The sequence below is a fragment of the Ixodes scapularis genome, unplaced genomic scaffold (assembly GCF_016920785.2).
Source record: "Ixodes scapularis isolate PalLabHiFi unplaced genomic scaffold, ASM1692078v2 PGA_scaffold4__175_contigs__length_147842914, whole genome shotgun sequence".
NCBI classification, from domain to species: domain Eukaryota; kingdom Metazoa; phylum Arthropoda; class Arachnida; order Ixodida; family Ixodidae; genus Ixodes; species Ixodes scapularis.
Genome location: NW_024609879.1, coordinates 106,644,468 through 106,668,830, shown reverse-complemented (window position 1 = coordinate 106,668,830; position 24,363 = coordinate 106,644,468). Strand labels below are relative to the sequence as shown.

At 47.2% G+C, this 24,363-nt stretch overlaps 1 protein-coding gene across 1 annotated transcript in view; it reads left to right on the top strand.

The window, feature by feature from the left end:
- LOC8053492 (protein henna) overlaps nucleotides 1–24,033 on the top strand; it is a 146,734-nt gene extending 122,701 nt beyond the window's left edge. The window contains exons 9-13 of the mRNA XM_042293311.1: nucleotides 585–711; nucleotides 2,185–2,280; nucleotides 3,471–3,604; nucleotides 22,018–22,133; nucleotides 23,822–24,033. Coding sequence (XP_042149245.1) covers nucleotides 585–711; nucleotides 2,185–2,280; nucleotides 3,471–3,604; nucleotides 22,018–22,133; nucleotides 23,822–23,862 — 514 coding nt within the window. The 3' untranslated portion in view covers nucleotides 23,863–24,033. The remainder of the gene's footprint in view (nucleotides 1–584; nucleotides 712–2,184; nucleotides 2,281–3,470; nucleotides 3,605–22,017; nucleotides 22,134–23,821) is intronic.
- The last annotated feature ends 330 nt before the right edge of the window (nucleotides 24,034–24,363 follow it).

Below are 24,363 nucleotides of genomic sequence, written 5' to 3'. Positions count from 1 at the left end.
TGTAATCATCTTGTTTTGACGATAGCATGGCTCAGCTGGATGTCTGCTCATAGTGGACTTTGTTTCTCCCTTTTATCCTTTGATGCAGGTAACATCATGTACTCAAAACTTTTGCGTTCTGTAACAACCGCCAGCGTAACATCCTCACGGACTTCCAGCTTTCTGCGAGGCATAATTTATTTAAGCCGACCAAAATAAAACAAACAGAGATCTCTTTTCTCGCGAAATCTCAGTATAGGAGGTATTCACTGGACGCCATATTTGAGGGCGATGTTTAGAGCGCATGCTCAGAACGAGCTCAAATTAATAGCTTGCTAAGACCGGCAACCTTGATGGTGCTAAATGCACGCTCCAAAAGGACCGCGGAAGCTCGCCGTCAGCACGCGCTCAGCAGCAGCGCACACGGATATGGCCGCCAGTGAATACTCCCTATACAAATAAACAAACAGATCATGCGGGTATACTTATAAAGCGACTTTCGTTGGCTATCCTCTGAACTTTTTCTGCTCGGCGACTTGCTAAAAGAAGACAGTATTTTAATGTGTATAAGCGTTTGTTCCTTTTTGTTTTGTCTTTTAATGCAGGGACATTTGCCACGAACTCCTGGGACATGCTCCGTTGTTTGCCGACCCGAGCTTTGCGAGATTTTCCCAGGAAATTGGATTGGCTTCCCTCGGGGCTCCGGACGACTACATCGAACGTCTCGCGACGGTACGGTTCACATCCCAACTTCATTTGTAAATGGTACCACACAAAAAAAAAAAAAAAAAATGACCAAGCTGAGTACGAACATGAAGACTTGAATGAAGCTGTACTCTGTTTATGCTCCGTAATCAGGTGGATGTCAGAAACAATTTATGTGTATGGACAAAGTCGGAAGGCAAAGAAAGTACGTCCAGCGTGTTTCAAGCAGCTCCCACCATTGGTGCGACAAAGTAACACGACTACATGTATACTAACGATAATTATGCTAACCACAGCCGCTCCTTGTACAGGAAATATATATATATATATATAAAAAAAATGTCCGCTAGTGTCAGATGAAGTGAGTGACAGGCGGTCTAATTCAACCCTGAATCCCGTCGTGCGGGAACGACCAAAACTCGCAAGTGACGTCAACGGTTACCTTTTTCGTGTTCGGAAGGACGGATAAAAAGTTGAAAATGTTCAACTTTTCGAGACCCGGACGTGCCCGGATTTCGCAGTAGCCCATCAGGAGAGAGCGACCTCTACCCTCCTCGCACTCCTCATAAAGCGTGTGCGGGAGCCATCATGAGAGTCAAGTGCGCAAATCGCTTTCCGGGAATCCTACAAACAGACAAGGGGGGGAAGTCGCTTTTGTTGTATTCTCCTCCTCGAAGTTAGCATACTCCGTTTCACCTTCTGTTGTACCGCAGCGAAGGCTAGAATCGCGAGCTCATAGCGTTGGCAGCAGCCCTTAGTGCACGAGAGCTTGTGCCGCAAAGACGTGCCCTAGAGCAAGGAGCTCGCGCTTGTAGCATTCCCTGCTGCACATCATAAGGTGAAACAGAGTATAAAAACTTTCACAAAAGACACTATTTCTTTCTCTCTCATCCCGTCCACTCCTCCGCGTTTTCTTTTTCTTACTGTAGCCAATACAACAAACAATCCCCTCGACCTTCGCCACCCCCCCCCCCCCCCCCTTCCCCCCAATTTGCGGGTTGCCGGTGCGCTAGCTCCGTCATTTAATCACTACCGCACACTTTCGATTCACGAAAAGCTCCGGAAATTACCTATATACAAAAAAAAATGGTTTGGTTCTTTGACCCGTTTTGCAGTTGGGATTCGACCGCCCTTCAGTGTCTCGATTCCCGCCCGGAGACGATCCTTTGTAAGGTTGGGTCTCCCGGCGGGTATTGCCGGAAGACACATCTTTCACAGTTATTACTAGTGTCGAAACTATTAACTCCGGGGCATTGGAAGATGAGCCCTTACGCAGCAATGTGATCATTACAAGTATAGATCCCTCAAGAAAGCCGCCACCACTTCTCAGTACTCCAGGGCAAACCGGTGAAGCCCACCTTATCTGGTGCCATTTTTGACACCTCTTAAACAAACGCCCCATCCTCCTCTTTTATTTTTCGGGACTATTTTCAGATTTTGAGTGGGCGCTTTCTGAATAGCTCGTTAGTTGTTGCTGATGTATTCTCCTCTTTCCCACAGTGCTACTGGTTCACGGTGGAATTTGGCGTCTGCAACCAGGACGGTCAGCTGAAGGCTTATGGTGCCGGGTTGCTGTCCTCGTTCGGGGAACTCGAGGTGAAGAAGCTGCATTTCCTTCGCCAGAGGACAACTTCGAGTTAAATTAAACTGTCGCGATTTCATTTTTCTATTGAACGCCAATATATCTTTTTGGTAAACGCGCCGTGCCGTCTACGGTGTCAAAAGGAATGCCGGGAACTGGCTGTATAGAACAGGCTATAGTAGAGGACTGTGGAGAGCGTGAAGACTACGGGGGACGTGCATGCGAGCGAAAAGGCAGGCAAATAACTCTGCTATACTCCGTTTCACGATTAATTGGCGAGCTGTGGAGGCTGCGGCCCCCGCGACTCAATAGGAGGTATTCACTGGACGCCATATTTGTGGGCGATGTTTAGAGCGCATGCTCAGAACGAGCTCACATTAGTAGCTTGCTAAGCCCGGCAACATTGATGGTGCTAAATGCACGCTCCAAAAGGACTGCGGAAGCTCGCCGTCAGCACGCGCTCAGCAGCAGCGCACAGGGATATGGCCGCCAGTGAATACTCCCTATAAGGGCGTTTGAGCGAGGGGCGTGACACACGTCACGAGAGCGTTTTTGACACTGCAAAGACGAGAACAAATATTTTTTTCTCCTTTCTTAAAGCTTGCAAACGAATTTCCTAATTTAGGACAAAAGTAATTTCAAAAGTAATGAGTAATTTTCTCGAAATTACTGCCTGAAAGTAATTAATTACATTACTCCATTACTAGCCTACAGAAGTAATTCATTACATTACTCATTACTTCAAAAAGTAATTTAATTACTGTAATTCCATTACACTAATGTCATTACAGCCATCTCTGCAAGTTTCAAGTTTAAAGGTTGCAATTTAGGAGTGACGCTCCACGGGGTTTACCATGAGAGGCACTAGGAAGCAGTACGCACTGATCTCACTGAATACCAGTGTGTCTGCAAAATATTCATCCCCTTTAAAGAGAAAGTAAGGTAACAGTCATAGCGGAAACAGTTTCGTAACCTTGAGATTGAGTGTTGCGTGAGTTTTCTCGTGGACGCTGCTTTATAAATATGTATCGCGCCTTGCACCATTGTATTCTCTACTCCGTTACTCATGTTTCAGTATAATGAAGAAAAAAAAACACTTTAGCTGCCACATATCGCTCTCGCCGGATAAAAGCGGTGGATACCAGATCGCAGCATTTCGAGGCAGCAGGCTGATTTTTATCGGAATCCTTCGTTTGATCCGTAGTACTGCCTGAGCGGCAAACCGGAGATGAAGCCCTTCGATCCTTGTGTTACCGGGGAGCAGAAATACCCCATCACGGAGTACCAGCCCACTTACTTCGTGGCCGAGAGTTTCCAGCACGCGCAGAAAAAAATGCGGTAAGTCGATCTCAACTCAACGACTGTTCCTATTCTTTTAGTACGAAACTTCTCAATTCCACAACTTCCGCAAAATACCTAGTCCCTTATTTTACCCAACATTCCCAAGGATTCCCCGATGTTCCGCGTGGTCCCCATTTATTATTTCCAATTTTGCCCCCGAATATCCGAAAATCCCCCAATTCCCCATTTTTCCCAAATCTACTCATTTTTTTTTCTGAAACCCACCAAGTCTCATGCCTCAGTTTTACGAATGGCTGTCTCCAATAAACACTTTGCAGCCAAAAGTAATATGCAACAATACTTCCTTTTAGCACACGTCAAAGTGCGCAGTAAAATACGCAAAAATACATAAACACATACGCACGAATAATAAAACAAGAGGTCACTGAGATTCACTGCTTTAGCCGGCGTCGACAGACGCACAGAAAGGCGTCGCGGACGCCGTCACGTCGCACTAATGGCGATACTTGATTTCTCTCATGAACTACGTTACGTAACGTTCTCACTGCGAATTAATATAACCCACCAAACCAGCTACGACTTCATAGCAACAACTGCTCGATCACCTAGTTGGTTAAAATGATTGTTGCCACTTCTCTGAAGCTTTAAAGGGAAGCTGGAGAGGTCCTTTAAAGAACAAAAAAAAAAAATTAGTAAGGGGTGAATTGTAGAGTATTTTTATCCCGGGAATCTGAACGTCACGTTTGCCCCGGAGATGTAACGAAACACGAGGAAACACGAAAAACCTTCGAGCAGTTGTTACGTCATAAAGAATCTTTCGGCAGGCAACCACGTGTCGCTCGTGTGGGCAGCGCGTGCAATTGCAAGCTTGAAAGGTAAATTTCCCCGCACTGACATCAGTCGTGACGTCTTTTTTGAACCTTTTATTGAAAATAACAAGAGTGTACGTGCCAACGTTATAGATTAGCACAGTTAGTAACTCCTCATAGACGCTGCTTGCACGAGTAAGTACCCCCTTCACTCACCACGACCCGCCTCCCATCGATCGACGCGCCGGACGGCTGCTACGGTAACTACAGTGTATTCTATGGTATACTTACGTTTCGAAGCGAAGCGTCTAGTAGATGGCGTTCCACCGCATTCTATGGAACACACAGTTATGAAACGAAAACCTAGATGGCGCTTCAAACGACGGGAGGCGGACTGAAGTGAGTGAAGGGGGGGGGGGGGGGGGGGGGGGGTACCCCGTCCGAGGAGGTGGTTACACCAACTGAGGTAATCTAGTAACATTGGCACGTGCATAGTCTTGATAGGAGCTGAAGATGGGCGAAAGCAGAGATTCCAGAAACTCCTTTGATGACGTAACGCTCCGGGAAAGCGATGCTTCAGCGGTACTTTGAAACAGACTTTCTGCAGCCCCGTGCACCAAACTAAAAAATATTAATCTCGATATTCGTAATCGCGTGGGCCATGTGTAGACGATATAAGTGTTTTTACTGTAATACAGAAGCGGTTTAGTTTCGCTTTAAATAAAACCGCAAAAAAACTTTTTTTTAACGTGAAACGTTTTTTGTTTAGTTGCTCCGGGTTTCGTGAAGCTGTGGCCTCTTACGTTCCATAATGCAACGCGTGCAGTGTTGCATTATGGGGCGTCACGGATCTAAGCACCAATTCAGTTTCTCCGCTAAATTTAGTGGGGAAATTGAATTGGTGTATAAGTCTGTGACGTCCCATAATGCATCGCGTGTAGTGTTGCATTATGGAACGTCACAGACATAGACACCACTTCAGTTTCTTGGCTAAATTTAGCGGGGAAGTTGAATAGTTGAATGGGTGTATACGGCTTATGACATCAGGTCGCGTGATGTCCATTTCCCCACTAAATTTAGCGGGAAAATTAACGTCACATGACCTAGACAACAAATCAGTTTTCCCGCTCAATTCAATAGGCAAATTGACGTCACGGGACCTGATGTCACGTGATGCCACAACGTTCAACATTTCATGTATGCAACACAATTGCTCAACAATCTTTTTTTCGTTCTTCAAAAATGTTTAAAAAAATATTGGCGACGGAGCAAAACAATATCGCCAGAGTTTTACATAGCCGCATTCTAGAGTCTAGGAAGTAGTGTTCTCGAATAGGTAACGATCGCCGCTTGCGCCCGTTCTGTGCACCAAATTCGCAGCACCCGCGAACCGATCGGGAAATGTAGCGCCGATAACCGAATGCCGCTGACTCGCCATCGATATATCGAACACAAGACAGCCATGCGCGGCCACTGTCCGAGGGTTTTTTATTTCTTGTATGACGGCCCTGTCAGATGGGTCACCCAAAAACTGTCCGCAGACATGTTCAAAGCGTACAAGAATGCATAAAACAAACCGCGGACAGCCTCCGCGGAGCTCCGCGCATAATTGTCCACGGAAAATTTTGTCATCACTGCTACTGTGAACAAAATAATAATAATAGGGGTTGTGTGAATATTTATACACAACCCCAAACGCAGTACGGCCCTTCTTTTTGAAATACTGAAAACGGAGTTGGCATTGATGTCGCCTTTTTGGCTTTTTATTCTTACTCGGAATACATGGCGGCGCTGGCGGCGCTCGATGCATGCAGCACTGAGGATGATCGGTGGGTCGGAAAATGGGACGAAGTTCTCTTTTTTAGATCCCGACGACTTCTCAGAATTCGAAAAGGAAATGGTCAAACGGTCGGAACCACTGGGTTTTGTGTCTGTGTACCGTAGTTTCGGTTCTGACTCAGCCGGGGCAGCCTTTCACGCAGAACCGGCTCGACGAGGCACCTCACGTCGCTCACAAACGTCCACTGCGCGTTCTCTTAGACCTCGCACCATTTCAAACAATTTAAGATCGCTGAAAGGGCTCTAAAATAACTTCAAACTCGAAGGTTAAGCGTCGTCTGCTCGCAGCGACAGGCGGCAGGCATGGAGAAGAGTTGTTGATTGCGGGACGCGGCGAACACGACACTTAGGGTCGGTACGGAGGCGTGAGAGAAACTCGAGTTGCAGGACGACTCAATCTTTGACGTCACTGCACTGTCGCGGATCGCGCGGGAAGTTCAAATACGGCTTTGGAAAATTGTTTTTTTTACTTCACAAATACTGAGTTCCCAAGTTACTGATTTTGAGCGTAATGCCCAGGCATCGTTTACAATCGTTTCGAATAATCTATATATATATATATATATAATATTGACCACTCAGTGCCCCTTTAAGCGTATAGTTTATGCAAAAACACCATACTAGTTTTAACCAAAAAAAAATTTGCGCATCAATTATACACGCTGCTCGAAGTCCTTACAAAACTTGGTTGTCCCGGGAAGAATAGATGTTTTGGGCGTTTGAACCGCGGTAAGTTTTGACAAGATAAAGTATATCTAATCTAAAATGCACCTACGCATATCCTCATTTTCTAAATAAACGCCTAAATTAGTAACGCACCGCGAGGAGCCCGGGTTCCCTTTCATATACGTTTCCTGAGGGGAACACCAGTATAGCTGAAACCCAGTATAGAGCGTCAAAGAACGTTATCACTTTAAATTCTTTTTTTTTTCTTCCTCACATGCGCACTCAAACCCCCTAACCAATAATGGGAAGTGACTGACGAAAACGTCAAACTGGCGCAGAAGTTTGCCCCAGCGTCACCCTCTTTCATTACGCCCGGGCGGAGGAGCGGGTGCAACGAAATACCAAAGGGGCCCCGGGTGCCGCTTGGCTTTGCTACGCCACTTACCCCGCGCGTCGCTATGCCCAGGTCACGTGACACCCACGAGGTCTCCGACGGTTCGTATAGCGGCCACTGCGATCCATTAAAAACTAGGACTGTGTATGGCTTGGGAATTCGCTCGGGCCATGCCGAGAGACGCACCGCAGAACACTATACGTATCTTTTGAAACGGCCAAATAAAACGCAATTGGTGTTTGCACCGGCCCGAAAAAATTGTGAATTGTATTTTTTTATAGATTTAAGTGTAGATATGTAGGTAGATATAAAGCTACGTCTTAATACGAGCGCGACGCTAGCAGGCGACAACGCCAAGATGCACGCGTCTCTCGCTTTGCGACGTATACTCTCGTCCAACTTGAGCGTGTTTGCCGCTGGGGTGGGTCGGTGATCCACAAACGATGACGTCATGAGCAGGTGTTGTATTTTAGGTGATATTGGTTCAGGACGGAGTGGCAGAAATGGCACGCGGGGCGCATCAATGATCCCGTTTCGGTCGCCGCGAGAGAGAGAACGAGATGCAATTCGCGCCTCTCAGAGCGAGCAAAGATGGCGATCGTTCACGGTTCGTCTGCTAAAGGGAACGAAAAAGCGGTTCGTTTGCTACATAGCGCCATTCGCAGGAGAGAATAAAACAAACAAAAAATAGCGTACGCTGTCTCCCAACCGAGGAAGATCGATGGCCGAGTGGGCTAGCACGCCCCAGCTCGGAGCACCTGGAGCGAGAGCTCTCGCTGCAGAACTCAGTGATCCTGCGCTCAATTCCCACCCCCGGGGCCCGTTCCGATCTGGATGAGCAACGTACCGGCGTGCGGCCCTGTATCACCACTGCGTGGTGCACGTTAAAGACCCTAGGCAAGCGGTTGTACCGCACTCGCTGAATTGAGAAAATCTACAGCTGGAACCTAACGCTATTGGTGCTAACGTCTGGCCGTATAAACATGCCCACAACACAATTACAATATTGCTTAACGAAAAAAAAAAAATTAATCGTCTCTTACGATCCCTGGACCGCGGCGAAGTGAGATCGGACCCGGACTGAAATTGTGATTGTCTGCTATTTGACGTTCGAAGCGCTTCGTTTGCAAATTTCAGATTGTTCTGCTTTCGTATACACAAGCTGACATCGGCCGGTACTTAGGAGAAGCACGCCAGAGGCCGCGAGACCTCTCTCGCTATTCGGATGTCGGTAAGACGTTGCCACTATAATGTTGTCCGATTGCGAACTCGCGATCTCATTGATCGAAATCAACTTTTCGGTTGGGGGCGGCGGGGGGGGGGGGGGGGGGCGGTCAGGATGGTGACGATCGATGATAGGGTTCGCCCTATAAAAGCTCCTGGGAAATAAAAAAAAAAAAAACTAAAAGCTGTTTTATCCCGCTGAACACATTCCGACGTTGGTTGGCTTTATAGCGGCCAGTATGGCCACGTTTGTTACGAAACAAAACAAGATGAACTCAACAGCGAGTTCAAATTTTTCCCCAAATTAAACCCCACACTTTTGTTACCGGTCTCCCAAAATCGAATCGAATCCGATCTCCGAGAATCCTCTCGGCACTTTTTTTTTGTAGACTTGTGGGGGCCTTCTTTCCCCCTCAGGGGCCGACTAATCTCTTCAAATTCCACCCCTCCCACGTGTTACGCTGTTACCCAATGGTCGGCAAGCTGTCAGCCTCGCGCTTAAACCGCCAACACCAAATTCCTTCTAGAGTCATTGCCTGCATTTTTCCTAGTCTGACCGGCGCCAGCAGCTGAAATATTACATCGGGCAAAAAGCGACAATTCGGCACTAAGCGGCGAAACCCTCTATACTCAGGCACGCTTGGTTAAATGCCACAAGCACCTCCAAGCGCGGGCTCTCCCAGGGATCTGTCGGTGCAGCCACCCGAAACCCGAGACGTTTTTTAAAGAGGCACTGACACCCCAAGGGTCGTATTTTTTTATTGTCAAAAACAGTGCAAGTTGTAGTCATACCAACGCAAAAAAAAAAAAACGCATCGTAAAAAAAAGAAAACATTTTCCTCTCGCGCTTCTCGCCTCCTCGCTTCTTTTGGTTCGTGACGTCAAGAATCATGAAATTTAGAAGATTTCTAGGCGACATTTCTATAAGATTTAATAACGGCAATCGTAAAACATGTTTTCTAACGCAATTGCTAACGCACTACGGCCCTTCTTTTTGAAGTACATAAAATCGGAGTCCGGTGTGATGTCGCCTTCTGGAATTGTATCCTCCCTCGGAAAACATGCCGCTTGGGCATGGCGGCACCGCTCGCACGGTATAAAACCGGTTTTTCTTGGTCCGCCGGCGCCCTCATTCAACACAGCTCGGAGTTGTGAAAGAAAGTCGGCTCTCAGGACTCCGCAATTTTTGACGTCAACGCACCGGCGCGGATCGCGCGGGAACTTCGAATTCGGCATTTGGAAAATGTTATTTTTTCACTTCACAAATACTGAATTCCCAAGTTTTGAATTTTGAGGGTAATGTCCCGGGCATCGTTTCCAATCGTTTCGGATTAATAAAAGAAAAATATGATTTTGATGTGTCAGTGCCCCTTAAACGGCCGCGACCGCTATGCCTTCGCAAATGCTCCCTCTAAAACGCCGACACTAACAACAAAAGATAAAAAAGTTCAACTTTCCTCAAAACAAACCTTACTTATTAAAAAGCAAAATAATTCGTCACTTAACCGTCGATTACGCTCAAGCTGTGGCGCTACGAACAATCAACGGTCGACAATGTTCTTGCTTTCACCTTGACTAAAATCAGACTTCCAGGCGGGTTAAGCTCTTAAGCGGGAAATTCTAATGAACTTCTAAATTTCTTATTGTCGCAATGTGGCAATTGGTTCTATGGTATCGGAGGATCGAACCGTCTCGCCCCTAGCGGCTAAGTTGACAACTAAAGCCATGGACACAAAAACATTAAACGTTTGTTCACCTTGCCGCCGCTGTGCTCGGTGAACGCAGTCGAACGCCACATCAGCGTTCAGCTGGACTCGTGTTTTCAACTATACTGTGTTTCACCTTATGATGTACCACAGGAAAGGCTACAAGCGCGAGCTCCTTGTTCTAGGGCACATCTCAGCGGCACAAGCTCTCCTGCGTTAAAAGCAGCTCCCAACGATATGAGCACGCGCTTCTAGCCTTCTCCGCGGTACAACATAAGGTGAAACGGAGTATAGTGAAGCAACTATCGAACACGACTCGCATCCGAACGCTGACGCGCTTCTCGTATCCAACCAGTGCACCTGCGCTCGGTCCACGCAGGTGACAAAACAAATCGTCCTCGGACGTTATGTTGACTAAACACCGAACACTGTGAAAGACCAACTGGACAAAACGCCGCTACTGTTCGATATCCTCTACAACATCATGCCAGAGGGGATCGCAATAATAAAGGTAATTGTGCACGCTAGCTAGCAATTGGTCATACTTATAAAACCCCGAGACAAGAAAAAAACATACAAAAAGAAGAAAAAATGAAAGATATTTACAAATCTCTGTAACGCGAAACTAGAGCGAAGCTTTTGAGGAGGGGAGGGTACGGAGGGGAGGATATGCCCCAACCTCCTCCTCCCCTCCTTTCCTCCATACCCTCCTTTCCTTCTCCACTCCGCTGACCAAAGGTTTGCGGAGCGTTAGGAGGGGAGGACGAGGAGCAGAGGGGGAGGGGAGGAGGAGAGAGTATGGAAGGGAAAGTATGCCTCTTCTCCTCCTCTGCTCCTTATCCTCTGTCTTTCATCCTCCTCCCCTCCTCTTCCTCTCCCTCCCCTTATCCTCCTCCCCCTCCAACCCTCCTCTTCCCTTGTCCTCCTCCTTCCCTACTTCTTCTCCTTCTTTCCTCCTCCTCCTCCGTACCCTCATTTCCTCCTCCGCACGTGACGTCAATTTCCCCGCTAAATCTGGTGAAGAAACCAAATTTGTTCATAGGTCAAGTGACTCCAAGTCATGTGACGTCATTTTTTCCGCCAAATTTGGGGAGAAACTGAATTGGTGTCGAGGTCACGCGATGTCAATTTTCCCGCTAAATCTAGCAGAGAAACTGAATTTGTTAATGGTGACGCGACACCAAGTCATGTGACGTCATTTTTCTGAATTGGTGCTGAGGTCACGTGACGTCAATTTTCCCGCTAATTATGACGGAGAAACTGAATTTGTTCATAGGTGACGTGACACCAAGTCTTGTGACGTCATTTTTCTGAATTGGTGTTGAGGTCACGTGATGTTAATTTTCCCGCTAAATTTAGCGTGGTTACGTCGTCGGCCGATGCTCATAACTGAATATGAGCATCGGCTCATATTGATTGACAGGTAAAACCGGTTATTGGAGCGAAGAGGAACGGGCGATACGAGCAGTTGTCTGGTCGGCGGCCAAAATAGCGGCGGCGTATTTGTCAAAACAACTTCAACGCTTGAAAAAAAAAAAAAAAAAAAAACACGATGTAAGCGCAGATTTATTCTACCCGAATATGCACCGCCTGTAATGCAGTTCTGTTTTTGGCGCTGTCACACGCCATCTTTTTTAATATCAGTGACACTATAAAAGCAACTCCCTGGAAAATCCGTCCTGTGCAAGCAAACTAAAGAAGAAGAAAAAAAGACCGGCGTGGGAGATTTGCCAAAAAGGCAGCTGACGACTAGCGAGTATGAGAGCAGCTGCGTATCCTAAAAACCACTGCTCTTTCTTTTTTTTTTTTTTTTTGTTTTAGTTTTTTGGTTGGAAACTATAACCATAAATTGAGGGCTGCTTTGAGATGCATCTCTTTGGTTAGAAACGGTGTTGCAAAACGTTCTTGAGCTTTTTGCAACACCATTACCGTGTTTCGCGTACCGCACTACTGGGGCCCTTGAAGCACGCTGTTAAGTGCGTGCCCCGCGGTCGCGGTACCGCTTGGGCGCGCGCTTAAAAGCATGCTCCAAAGTCTCCAGTGGTGCGGTACATATATGCTGAACGCGATAACGGTTCGCTAAAAGCCCCTAACATTGTCACGGATGATGGCGAAGAGACGATGAATAATGAACTGAAATGAGTGTTTAATGGGGCGCACTTTCGCCCAAAAGAAACGAACCAGAAGGGGTAAATGAAAGATGAGCATACAGAGCGTCTCGGGCTTCGTAGTCGGAGGAAACGCAGAGTCGAGCGCTGGCGAAAGAGTGCTTCGTCTTCGGTATACAGTCCGAGAGAGTCGGCAAGGCCGCGCTCGGCTCCTTATATACTATTCTCGGTAAACATAATGTAGGTGCATGAGAGCTTTCAGGCGCAGTGCTATAGGCAAGGGGACGCTGGGTTTCCACGTGCTCTGCTGTTTGACGTTGCCGGCACCCTTGTTAAAAAGGTAAAAGGCACCTCCCCGCTAAGAAAGTGGTGGAAAGGCGAAGGAGGACGGTCGTCATCCCATACCTGCACAAGGTATTTCACAGTTTAAAGAAAGTAGGAAGTCGGTACAACCTCCCTGTTGTGTTTTCCGCCCGTCAGAAGTTGAGCAAGATATGTTTGAGGATAAAGGCTAAGGCAAAAGAAGGGGGAGGGGGGGGGGGGGGCTGTCAAAGAGCACGTGTACAAAGAAACACGCAAAGCCGTTTGTGAGCTGTGTTTCCGGAGTGGTACACAATCTCCCCCTCTCATGTGGTAAAGTGCATATGGACCAGACGGAGATGTGTTTAGATGATAGGCTCAAGGAGCACAACTATAATTTTTCTACAACCAACTAGCCCAGCTTTCAACTTTGGTACTACTTCTCGGCCTCTCGTAGATACGGTCTAAAATGTTCGGGAGTGAGCTAGGGCGAGACTGACTGTGCAAGGTCATGTCGGCCTTCTTATCTTTTACACTCGGGGTAAGAATAAACACGAATGTTCAAGATGTACGGAGAAGCGTTCCTTCTCGGTCATGCGCGTGACAATATAAATGTCTAAAATAATACAATAACAAAAAGAATATAAACAAAATAATTTTAGCGTTAGCATTAGTATTCACGAGAGAAAAAAGCTAACGGCATCTGTCTGTGGACAAAACAGTGGAAAGGGAAGCGTGTTGCGTAGCTAGGAGGAGAGTAGTGAAGGAGAAGGGAGAGAGGGACGTGACGTCAATGGGTGGAAGCCAATGCGCGCGCGGATGCCGGGGCGAGTCTGAGCTTGCAGGTGTGCGGAGCGAGCAGGCCTCGGTTTGTTTTACAGTATGAAGTGTGAAGCAAGTACTAGCGCTGGTCCAAGGAGGCGGCAAAAGACGGATTCTGAACGAGGGAGACGGGCTTCCGAAACCTGTGCACAACGAAAGCGGCGGATGCCGCTGCTAAGCGTGCAAGGCTTACGAACGAGAATCTCCACGGCTGGAAAAAATTCATGGAAGATCCATTGGTGGATCCTTAAGGATTGCATTAGCATCACCCCAGTAAAACGCGACACACGTCCCCTTTTTGAAAGACGCTAACACTGACCCCGTAACAAAACCAAAAAAAGGCAGCAAAAAAAAAAAAAAAAAAGACGAGGAGACAAAAGAGAAAGCCAGAACAGAAAAGTGAAGGGGTTAGCGTTAGCGTTTCCCGAAGGGGGACGTGTATGGGGTTGACCAAACCCCAGTGAAAAAGTTTGTTATCGGAATTTCATTTCGAGTAAAAAAATATTTTACTGGATGATTGAACTCTTTTCACTTCCAATAAAGCCGGAATTTACCGAAAGTCACTGGAACTTTTACCGGAATTTTATTTCCAGTAAAAAAATCGATTTTACAGTATTTTGGGATTTTTTTCACTTCCGGTAAAGCCGGAACTTACCGGAAGTCATCGGATTTACCTGGATTCACCAGAAATTGCCGAAAGTAACCGGATTTGCCGAAATTCACCGGAACTTACCTTGTGTTTTATATATTTTTTTCTGACATCAACGGAAGGCATTTAGGAAGAAGCCTGTGAACCGTAGGTGGTGTATGTTTACCAGAGGCTCGATGATTGGGTACCAATTAAAACGGTTAGCTCATATAGACCGGAGAGTTCCATGTCTTTATTTTACAGGGTCGATACCAGTGAAACAATCTGCACACCTGTAGGCAAAATCAATCATACCAAATAAAAACAACCAAGTTTTTTGTCGTAAAAAAATATTTCAAGGAACTCACAATGCCGCTGGGTAAATTTCTAGATGTATGGTAGTTCAACTTATAAAACCGAGCAGGTGAACCACACACACAAACACACGCGCGCACACGCACGCACGCACACACACACACACACACACACACACACTCACACACACACACTGTCAGCGGCACGTTTAGCGAAAATCTCGAACGCGCGCCTAACATCCCCTGCTGTTGAGAAATCATGGGCACAGTCATGGTGTCGTCTCTGATGCCGTCGCCGCAGGTGCACCACGCGGACCCATACACACTGTCAGTAGCACGCTTAGTGAAAACCCCGAACGCGCACGACGCACCCAGCTGCTCTGAAAGATACAGACGCACACATGAAACGAGAAGCCAACACTGAGCGTCCGTTCGTTGCCGCTGCTGGTTGACGGACAAAGCAACCATTTTCCTTCAAAATAGACACCAAAAAGGGAGGGAGAGATGGTGTGTGGGGTTCATCTTTGCTGCGTTCTACGCACCATAATTACGCACCCAGTTCCCGGCTCGTCTCGGCTTCCCCCTCCCCTCGCGTCGGCTTCGAGTGAAGTTTAGTAAATGAGGAAGCGAGTCACTCGTTTCCGGCAGAATTTCCAGCACAGCCGGGTCGTCTGGTAAACGAAACTGGCTGCCGGTGAAATTCCAGCGAAATCTGGTAACGGAGAGTAGCTGCCGGCAAATATTCTAGCAAAGACTGGTAAACTACGCTCGTTTTGGATGAAAAAGGGTGAAACTTGACCAGTCACTGGAAGTTCACCAGATGTAACTGAAAGCTTTTGCCAGATTTTTCATTAGGGAAGGGTCATGCTAACGCATTCCCTGAGGATCCACCAATGTATCTTCCTTCATTTTTTTTCCGGCCTTGGTATCTTGTTGTAGATTTCGGAGTTATATAGACCTCCCGTGCTGAAACTTCGAAGAAACTGTAGTCCTCTCTCTTTGGGTAGTACAGGATCGGCTGATTGGTCCTTGCACAACTTGTAGCAAGCTCAATGAACCTTTTTTTTTGAAGTGCTGAAGAACTTAAAGACACTTTTCGACGTCCGAATTTGGCTCCATTTTACACGGCAAAACAATCAAAAGTGCAGAACTTATGCATCCATCGCTAGGGTAACGCGTCTCCTATCGCCGCGTGTGCGACGTCATAATATCTGGCGTCGCGATTACAGGGCCTTCATACGCACACTCGTTTTTGCTTGAGTGGTTCAAGGCTATGCGCTCAAGCGGAGTCACACCGGATTGCGGACACTTCAAAAAGCATTAAAAAAAACGATTGGGTGGAAAAAATGGCCGAGACGTCACCACTCAAGCAAAAGCGAGGGTGTATATGAGGACACTCTATAGACCTTTCCAAAAAAGAGTGTGTGGCCGGTGCCATCTTGTGTGTTCGTGCGTATGGCGCGTGCTTTGCTCGCTTTGCGAAGCGACGAACACGCACGAGCCGGGCTGTGAAGATCGCACGCTGGACTGTGGTTTTGTAAACATTGGAAAGGTCTATAATCGCAACTTTTCTCTTTTTTTTGTTTTACAGCGGAGTTGTTAAAAGTTAGTTTTCGCAGGATCGTGTCCCTCGCCAAGAAATGAAGACACCGAACTCTGGACACCTACCGCCATCTATGAGCGATGGCGGCAAGCCCCGTCTCTGTTTGCCACCGTCGCTCACAGATGGCGGCAGCCTTTCCACTCTGGCTTGTCGACTTGCGGCCTGCCATTACTTTGCATTGTACAGCTCCGCTGGTCTTCCTTCTTCACCTGAGTGGAATGGCTGAAAGCTTTTTAAACGCGTCTAACGGCGTTTCATTTTTTTTTGTTGCGTTTTAATGTTTTAATTGCGAGGGAATTCGTAAAGGCCGACGTACACTTAGCGCTTTCCACTTTTGCCTGCCTCCTTTCCTATATCTTCTCCACTTTTTACCTTGCCCCAACTTGGCTCCCCTCCCAGCATAGGAAATGGGGAGCGCAAAGCGGAACCGAGATTGTACGCCGGCCTTTGATACCATTACCCGTAACCAGATTTACCACACTATATGCAACAATTCAATTGTATGACGAAACGCCACTGCGGGGGAGCTGCTGTCAGCACTGCGCATGCGCAGACGCTTCATTTCTCGCGAATCTGTTCTCTGCGCACGCGCAATGCCAACCCAGGTGTGGGCAAGCGCGGGCTTGGTTGTAAATACAGCACGTTGGTGTATACTCTTGGAAACCTTTTTTTTTAGCTATGCGGTCAAAACTATAGGAGCGCACGTCCGCATGCGCATCTTGACCAAGCATGTTCTGAACATGTTCGGGGCGCAATAATTTTGTTATCTCGCCTGCAATAAACAGCGTGTTTTTTGTACGGTGTACCGCGTGGGTCAAAGGTATTGATGTCCGTTTGAAGGGACACCATAAATCGGGTTCTTAACGCATCGCGCTAGGATTTACTGAAGAGTTGCCTAAAGTTAGTGAAAGTTTTCGCTAAAACTGTGGAAAGATTGGCTTACTTCAGTAAATTAAAAAAAAAAAAACTATGTCTTCCCTATACTTTGCATGTACACTAAAAGAAAGTACGTGTTACTCTGGCGCTCTTTTGAGCCAAATGAAGTGAAGAATAGGAAAGCCAATTCTATTTTCTTTCCATTTCACAAATGTTTGAGTCGTTGTAAACGCCAGAGCAGCCCACAACGATTTTCCGGTGATTTTGAGATAAAACGCTTAGCACTAATTTTTTCCATAGACAAATCCAGTTTTTATTTTCTTTCTTTTGACTCCGGACGTTTCGTACGTGTATTCATACTCTCAATTCATAAATGCACCAGCTTCGAGCCCCTCTATAGTAAATCCCAGCGTGATAAGTTAAGAAACCGATTTATGATCGAGGTCCCTTCAAACCTCCGTAGAACCATTCGACCCACGCGGTATACGAGCGGTGCAGCTTTACTCGAGGATAGCAGACGCGCAGAAACAAGGAGCCCCATGATGATGCACCTTTGGTGTTGTCTGACTGGCAACGTCGGATTCGTCGGCTGCAGTCGGACTAAACACAACAACGGAGTATGCTCGTGTCTCCCAGGGCATCAAAACTTGTCAAACACAAAGTTGGGGCTGAAGTTGACGGAGCGCATCGATAGGCCTATCATGACGATGACTTCGCGCTTGTTTCGCCGACGTCCAATCGGAACGTTCCGCGAACTTTCGGCTCCGACTTTGTGTTTGACGAGTTTAGGGCCCCAGGGGCCCTAAACTCGTCAAACACAAAGTTCGAGCCGAAGTTGACGGAGCGCACCGATTGGACAAACACGACGATGACTTCGCGTTTTTGTCGCTGACGTCCAATCAGCGTGCTCCGCGAACTTTCGGCTCCAACTTTGTGTTTGACGAGTTTAGGGCCCCAGGACGAGATTTGTTTCCAGTTTAGTTGACGCAATCACCCGCATATTACTGCGAACGTTATATACCCTTCGGTTTATTTGATCCAACCAACCGGAATAGATATCCAACATGCGCGTCGTCTGCCCTCATTTTTCCATTTGGAAATACTTAGCGTTCCGTAATCATCGAGGTACACATGAATCGGGGAACGGCCTATATATAGGGAGCAGACCGCCTGCATATGTCGTAAGCGTTCCGACTTTCCGACATCTGCAGCTCAGGGACTGGTACGGCATGAGCCAAGCGCTTCTAGCGAAGAAGCAATAAAAGGGGGGGGGCGTCCGTTTGCATCAGCGGTTGGTTTCGGGTGGCATCATCCCAAGACACAGCAAAGAAACGGGATTTTTTTTTCCCACTGAGTTGTTTGTAAGAACTGCGCACCAGGGCCGCCTGATGCACTTCTCAGAGTCCATCAAAGAAAATTGGCAATTTGTCGTCGGCGCGCCAAAGGCGCAGATAGCAATCCAATATCAGACGGTCGCGGTCCAATTCCGTCTAAGCACCGTAAGGTGCTTTGGCGCGCACGTGCCCACTCCCGGACTAACCACAAGCAAACAAAAGTGAAACTCGGTTTCTTTCCACATCCCCATTCACCTGTTCCTATTGACGGCATCAAAAAGAAAGCTTTATTTCGTTTCATGGCCTCTGAAGCGTAGCGAACACTATTGGCAACGCCAGCGAAACCGGCGTCGCGTAGCGGCAACGCTGAGGAGCTCGGGAGAGGAGGTCGTTTGGACTCTGTCGTCTGCTATCGCTGCTTGGACCTCGTAGATAGCATAGAAACAAACATCGTTTCCAGTAATTATTTTTATGCTTCCCGCACGTCATTCCTACACAAGGACTAAAATAAGGTTTCTACCGTCGAAAAATCGCTTGTAACACCGATTTTAGGCTGCATATGTAACACCAATTTTACGCGGCAGTTCAAGAAATTTATGGTGGTCAGCGTGCTGAACGACGAAAACCACTTCCTTACGTCCGCCATTTTGCCTGACCAGCGCGCCCCCTCTAGTTTGCTAGACTCGCGAATGCCAGCCATCCAGCACCTCCTAGAAGACAAGGACGGCTCATTACGTCATCGTTAGTAGATCCAAGACCTGTCGCAAAGACGAACATGCGGAAGTTGGCCAAAAATTGCCGCAAGGCGGTAGACACGTCCTATATATGGTTCTGACTTGGCATCACGGCGTGCCTGTGTCGCGCTATTGGCGAGACGCTGCAAGACGTGTTCGCGACGATACTGACGCAAGCGATATAAGCCACTCTGTGGATCCGCCAAGATGTTAACTAATTAGAGGAGCTGTGCAACAATTTCAGGGCTTTGCTTAAATAATTGTGGAAGTTGATGCCTGACACTTCTGCAGTGAACTACAGAAAACAGATTTTGCCTGGATACCCTAGTTTTTACTTAAAAAAATGAAAAAGATCCAGGTTTTTGCCGCCTCTCAACTCGTGAATCGTCTTCCGGGTCACGTGCACAGTGACGTCACTAGAGTAGGCGCGGAGTTCCGGAAAAGTTCTCTCTTTAGAGCCATCAGCGAGCTGCGAGAACTCATCCGCTGCCGACCGCGTGACCACCCGTCCTTGCCAGTCCGGCGCTGTCCCCCTCCCCCTCCGGCTTCTGGCGGCTGTTCGCGGTTTTGTAGACCTAGGATAGATGGCGCCACTAAAACTCCGTATAATAAAAGTTTTGTCGATGATACCAGGGTGTTGACGCATTTATATATATGTTGGAACGACAAGATTTGTAAAAAGAGTTACCTTTTATCGAGCAGGTATTCGCACAACTTGCTATCTTTCTTACAACGACCCAAGTGACGTCACGCCGCTTGTTTCTCATGGCCGCCGCTCGTGGCTGCAGGTCGGGAAATATTCCAAGTTTTGCCTCGCTATTACGCGGCGGAATCGCAACATTGCGATGAAAGGAGGTGTGTTTTCTGCCATTTGTGACACAGTGAACAATATCAAAAGCAGAAAATGCCAATTCTTTCAACGTTAAAATCGTTGCACAGCTCCTTTAAATGTTAAGAAAACAAAAACATTGGCTAGGTGGCGCAAGTTACCGGCCGATTCAAAGGGTTTAGACTCATCCATCCATCCATACATCCAAAGTCACAAGCCTTCTCTTCTAAATGGTATTGGGCCATCCCGGCCAATCAGGCGCCGAGGAGCGTATACGACTGTATAGGCTCCCTATACAGGAACTGATAAGACCCCTCTATCCTGGGAAAAGTGACTCCATCCACTGTTGTGGAAGTGCACGAGACACGTGCCGCGCGCCACTTCTGGGGAGAACATGGCGTCTAAAATCTATCTCAGTGCTGCGCTCTGCGGCCATGATTTTCTCAAGGGCTACACGTTGCACGTGCCTCGTGCATCAACGCACCTTGCGCTACTTTTATAACATGAAGGGTCTTTAAACTGGGACGGCTCCTAGCCCCATCTACGGTCCAACGTATAGTGTGAGACGGTGTGAGAGTTTTAAGGACCCCTGGTCTCAAACACGAGGGGTCGCGCGTTTTGAATGCACTATTCGCTCCGACTGGACAAGTGAAGCGATGATCTTGCGCAAAGTTACCTATCCCTCCGGGAGCGAGTGCGCCGAAGCCACTATACGTGGTCACGTATAGTGTCATGGCCGCTGAACGTAAGCTGTCATCTTGGAGTCTCGTTAAAGGCAGGCTTGTGCGGTACTCCACTACAAGCACTCAAATTACTTGTGATCGATAACTTTGGGGAGTAATTTTGCAAATATTTGATTACATATATTAGGAAGCAATCGCAACAGTAATCCTACTTCAAAGTAAGCCTGCTTCACGCGAATACCGCCACGGGCGCCGGCTCTGCATACAATGAAGACGCTTCTTTTCCGCTGCGCACTCGCTACTACCGCAACGTACGTGATTCCAATATTTTCGGAACCCATATTTCATAGCGGGTAAGCAGCAACTTATGTAGTTTCCAAACTGTAGTGGACGGTAGGTATGAGCCAACACAAATTACAGGCCAGACAGATGAGCTGGTAAACCGCCACAATGTCGAAGCAGAGAAACACTGAAAGTTTTTACTTCTTAGGTCAAGAACCAGGCGAAGAGCAGAAGGTGAACAGGGATTGCAAGGCAAAAGGCCCTCTGGGGCTTCAACCGCTGCGAAGTCACTTAAGCAGTGTGGAAGGTGTTAGCTGTGCTGGGGCTCACGTTTCGTAATGACGCACTGTGTCTGTCGTCTGGCACCCGTCACTATCTCGGGGTGCGCGAGAAAGATGTGGGCAAGTCAGCATTGAGAGCCAGTCAAGCAGCACCGAAAGAGGACCTGGATGGGTACATGGGCTGGTCCAGTTTGGACGGCAGGGAAGCCCGGGCCAAGCTGGGCTTTGAGTGAAGCCTCAGCAGAATGCACGAAGAGGGACCAGACAGGACTGCTAGTAGCAGGAAGTGGAATTCGGGACCAAGTCTTCTTTCAAAATAGGCTTGAATCTCTTTTCATGGTCCCGGGTGTTGCTTCGGGTCTTGTGAAATGACATTCCCGGCACATTCTTGCCCACAGGTACAACGGCAAGCTCCAGAAACAGCACCAATAATGCAAGAACGCACGAGAGAGGCTTATTCACGACGTAAACGTCGTTCAGCTTTTTCTGTCATGTATGGGGACGCGGCGCACTCGTGTTGTGATAGCTGGCAACCGGAGATGGCGAAGGCATTTTCAATATACAGGATGCTATGGACCAGCCCTCGGGGCCCTACAATAGTCAACAGCAAGTAGAGAAAGAATACATACAAAAACAAACATACCCACTAGATCAAACTAGGTTGAAAAAACTTTGGAAAACGCACATGCCCAATATAGCATTGTCTGTTTTGCAATCTCATATATAAAAATAGATAAATGTCGAACCTTCGGGACTTAGATATTATGCCGCCTAGATCAACGCTATTGACACATATGGTGTTTTATGCACGTGGTAAAGTAAAATTTGATATTTGAGCGACCTACTTTGTTCGCTGAGCGACCATCTTCCATTACTCTGTGTTATGGGCAGGGTATGCTGGTGAGTTTACCCTGAGCGATTGGAGGCTTTACAAAAAAAAACTTAGACCCCTTGTTGTTGTTGTTTTTTCTCGCTTATTAATACTAATACTAATTAATATTATGACTTTTTTTGCAGTGAGTACGCACTCTCGATTCCAAGGCCCTTCACGGTCCGCTACAACCCGTACACCCAGAACGTCGAAATCGTGGACACCAACATCCAGGTTCAAAACTTGGCCTGCGACATTCAGTGTAAGTGCATCAATGGCCCTCGGCTCCAAAATGCACTTCTTTGTATACGAAGAGAAGTTGAGGGAGAGGAGAAAATAAGGGCACGCGCTGGCGTCAGAATACCAAGCTCTGATTAGAATGATTAGTGGGTAAACGCAAGGCTAGCTCCCTTCGCGTCTGTCCACTGTCTACCTCCAATCAGAGTAAACAAGAGTGTCGTCTGCTCCTCGCACAACGCCTCGCACAACGTCTCGCGTTGTGCGAGGAGCAGACGTATTGGTGTTCGCGCTTCTTGCCTCCTGATTAATTTGCGTTGTTCTTATCGGCTAATGCCGCAATCTGATTGGCTCTGGGGCGGTAATGAGATGCTCGACACTGACCACGTCGTGCATTTCTTAAGAAGGTCGGTTAATATAAACGTGTAGACCGACAATAAAACGTGACAACATTCAACGTCAAATCTGTTCACTAATCATAATGCCGAAAAGGTTTGAACCTCTCTAGCAAACAGACTTGTACGGTATTCGTTTGGAGTAATTGTATAATTGAGTGCATTTATCGGGAAGTAATCGCAAGAGCAATCTGATTACTTTTGGAAGCACTAAAATTACTTTTTACCTTTACAATGTTTTAACTCCCCTTTCCAATGTGGTCTTTTGTTTCTATAACTTTCCTACTAAGAAATATTAGAACTAAGTCTTCAAGAAAAGGACATGGGGTTTAAAAAATTTTAGATTAAGGTAAGCCGTATATAATTTAATGATTATGGTATAATAATGGACAGTACGAAAGACCCATTTTCGAACCGGGTGAGAACATATGTCGTTGTAAAAATCTGAAGTTATTGAAAAAGTAACTTACTTTCTCAGGCCAAGACCAGTTACCAATCAAGTAATCTAATTGAATGCTTTTTTACCAAGACTAGTTCTAATCGTAGTCGATTACATTGCTCGAGTAATGTGTGCAAGACTACTAAAACCACCTACACGCACAAAAGAAAAGAAACTAAATTACAATGTTTAGAGTTTTACCGTCCATTACATTCAATTTTATATACTTACTACCCGTGCGTCGAACGCACCTATCATGCAAGAGTTATGAAATTGTCCCGTTCACGGCCGAGTAGGAACGCTACTCCATACTTCTAAAAGCTTTGCGTTTCTCTTTCCCCAAACGTTCGACGTTCTAATGTTTGAGATACCGAATGTAACAGATAAGGAGGCCAACATGGCCTGGCCGAGTCAGTCTTGCTGTAGCTCGAACAATCTAGACCGAATGTTCGAGATACCGAGGATAATAAAGGAGGAGGCCAGCGTGGCCCCTCCGAGTCACTCTCAGGCACTATCGCCCTAACCAGCTATCACGCCGAAACTCGACGCTCGGTTCTGCCGCCTTGGATGCTCGCTTGTGCTCTCTTGACGCTCGCTCTTTCCTCTAATTGGTCCAAAAATACGCCGATTAATCTTGTATTTTTTATTTTACGCTTCTCGATCCGTTTCCATACGCGTCATTATGTTTGCCCGCTCAATTCACGTTACATAGAGCTCTTTTTTTTAGCACAATCATTAATTATTACGACTTCCAGGATCAACCAATTTGAATATCTTTTGTCATCTATCGCTCAGATTCGGCAGATTCTACTTGCGCGCTTTGTTCCCCTGACCCTCGCACCAGCTGCAAGCTCATTTGCTTTCCGCGTCTCTTTACAGCTGACATGACTTTGCTGACCGACGCCCTCAAGAAGATTTAGTATCCTCCAAGATATTTCGAGCTCGTTTGACGCAGTGTTATGTATATATATATACGTTATATGTCTTCTACCTCCAATTCAAATCAGTCCGGCCATACCACGACTACCACAGGAGAAGAAATTCCAACCCTCGAACTTTGTACCTATGGTTTCAATAAAAAAAAGTGAAAGCCGTTTACAAATCCCTGTAACGCCGAATTGGAGCGCAGCTCTTGAGGAGGAGGAGTGAAGGGTACTGAGGGGAGGGTAGGACCCTCCCCCTTCTCCTCCTCCTCCCCTCATTCTTTAATATGCTCCGAGGGGGGGGTGTCACGTGACTTCGGGGAGGGGGTCACGTGACCTCGGGGAGGCGTGACCTGGGGGTGACCTCAAGGCCACGTGACCCCAAAGGTGACCCCCACGTGACCTTGGGGGTCACGTGACCTGGAGGGGTCACGTGACCTCAGAGGGGTCACGTGACCTCAGAGGGGTCACGTCACCTGGGGGTCACGTGGGGTCACG